Raw genomic sequence first — 1,958 nt, 5'->3', positions numbered from 1 at the left:
GATATGTTAGAGCTTATTTAGAGGAGCTTCACCGTTTAGTGAAGTTTCTTTAATAGCCACGCCCGCGGAAGGGACATCGCCAGTCGTTTTGTGAAAATAACTTTGAAAAAAAGCTGTTTTACCAAACGAATGTGAAACCACGGTTCAACATTCGCTACAACAGAACAACGGAACTGAACAATGGAACTGAGCTTCACTGTATTCTTAGGGTCTCTTTGGGGCAGCTGCAGCTTATCCAGCTTCTGCTGATAAGCAGCTTCTCCTGATAATCTGCTGATGACCAACTGATCCGGAAAAAGCTGTGAATTTAGAATATTATTTATATTAACACACACCGTGTGCGTGTGTGTTAATATAAATAATGAACACAAACAATAGTGTGTTTGTTCATTGTTTAGTTTGTATGTTGAACTCCCCATAAATTTTCTCTCTAGCGATTGATTTTCATCTCCTCCCGCAACCCTCAATCTTTTAAAAAAACAAGTGAGAGGGGGTGTGGGCCTCCAATATAGCCATGGAGCATATCTTGAGGTCACCAAAAAGCTAAGTCCAAAGATAAATACCAAGAAAAAAAAGGTGGAGGATAATAGATGCTTACACCTAACAAAAGACCATAACATGACTTGGTTAACAGCTCATTCTATTTGCAACAAGATAGTTTAACATGACAAAAGATACTGGCATAAAATACTTATTTATGATTATCCAAGCATGTCAAACTAGTAAAGTGCTTTATCATGACTCATGAGAGAAAGCTATCCTAGACTAACATATATATAAATACATAAACTTGCTTAAAACGCTTCAATAACAAATAAAAATCACCCATTGGTGTACATTTTCTTGACTGGCAATTATAATGCAATTAACCAACCTGGTGTTACCGAAAATGGAAGAGGAGAACCATTTAAAGTTTGATTATCACCATAAACATGCAAAAGGAACCTTCCAGCAATGGTGGGAGTAAACTCGATGATAAGATATCCCGATTCATTCCAAATAATAGAAACTAAATTGAAAATCTCCGCTGCAATTCCATTGGAATAAGATGTTGACAGTGTAAAATAATCTTCAGTTCGCATATGCACTAAGGAGACATTATTTCCAAAAGCATCTTTAGGATATATCAGCAAATAAGTTTTTGTCCCAGCTAAAGACTCATCGAAAAAATCAATCCAAGAAGGCAGACAAGCAGATGGGTACATTGGTCCTTCAAATAAAATGTTATAGCAAAAATTAGCAAGACTCTTGTGAAGAATAAAAGGGGCATTTACAAACATAACACACAATTCTTGTGTATTTGCATATCCGAACTTAAACATTTATATTTACAAGCATATCACTTAAATCTTTAACATTAATAAAAGGGGCATTTGCATACATACCACACAATTTTTATCTATTTACATATCTAACACCAAAACTTTCATATTTACATGCAACATCACATCAAAAATACCATCATTGCTTACTTTTTAAAAGAGAACAACACATTTTCAAATATAGGTTTATGAAACCAAATTGTTATAAATGTAAATATGGAAGTCTATGAGCTAGATATGTAAATACATAAGAATTGTGTGGCATATATGTGAAATTCCCAAAATAAAAGGAAGAGCATAATAATAAGGCATGACGCGAATATACCAGCAGTAACACTGAAATGAACTGATGAATCAGCGTCTCCAGAAAAATCTTCAACAACAAACACAGAAAAGTTCCCAACTTGGATAGGTGTAAGAGAAATATGTTGGCATACAGTTTCCTGGACAGGATTTAGTAAATCCTTCTAATAACTCGAATCTAATCCGTTGCCGGACAACCCCTAAAAAGCACTAAAAAATTTAAAAGCAAAAATAGTCAAAGGAAAGAAATTATCACTTAACCGGAAAATTTTGATCACACGCACCTCTTTGAGATGTAGAGTGATATGTCGCAGTTGCAGCTGGAATAAAAAT

General features: G+C 34.7%; 1 protein-coding gene across 1 annotated transcript; it reads right to left on the bottom strand.

Moving 5' to 3' along the window:
- Positions 1 to 806: 806 nt before the first annotated feature.
- On the bottom strand, positions 807 to 1,739 carry LOC110028829 (protein GAMETE EXPRESSED 2-like). The gene is made up of 2 exons (XM_020730835.1): positions 1,648 to 1,739; positions 807 to 1,210 (listed from the first exon to the last, which is right to left on the bottom strand). Exon 2 carries the CDS (start codon positions 1,203 to 1,205, stop codon positions 855 to 857), a length of 351 nt encoding a protein of 116 aa, XP_020586494.1. The 5' UTR covers positions 1,206 to 1,210; positions 1,648 to 1,739; the 3' UTR covers positions 807 to 854.
- Between the last annotated feature and the right edge of the window lie 219 nt (positions 1,740 to 1,958).

The sequence above is a fragment of the Phalaenopsis equestris genome, unplaced genomic scaffold (assembly GCF_001263595.1).
Source record: "Phalaenopsis equestris unplaced genomic scaffold, ASM126359v1 Scaffold000531, whole genome shotgun sequence".
In the NCBI taxonomy this organism is placed as follows: Eukaryota; Viridiplantae; Streptophyta; class Magnoliopsida; order Asparagales; family Orchidaceae; genus Phalaenopsis; species Phalaenopsis equestris.
The sequence above is the reverse complement of the archived record's forward strand: the minus strand, read 5'-3'. Positions and strand labels throughout refer to the sequence as shown.

Coding starts and splice junctions, on each gene's coding strand:
- LOC110028829 (XM_020730835.1), bottom strand. CDS start 1,205: ATGTACCCATCTGCTTGTCTGCCTTCTTGGATTGATTTTTTCGATGAG.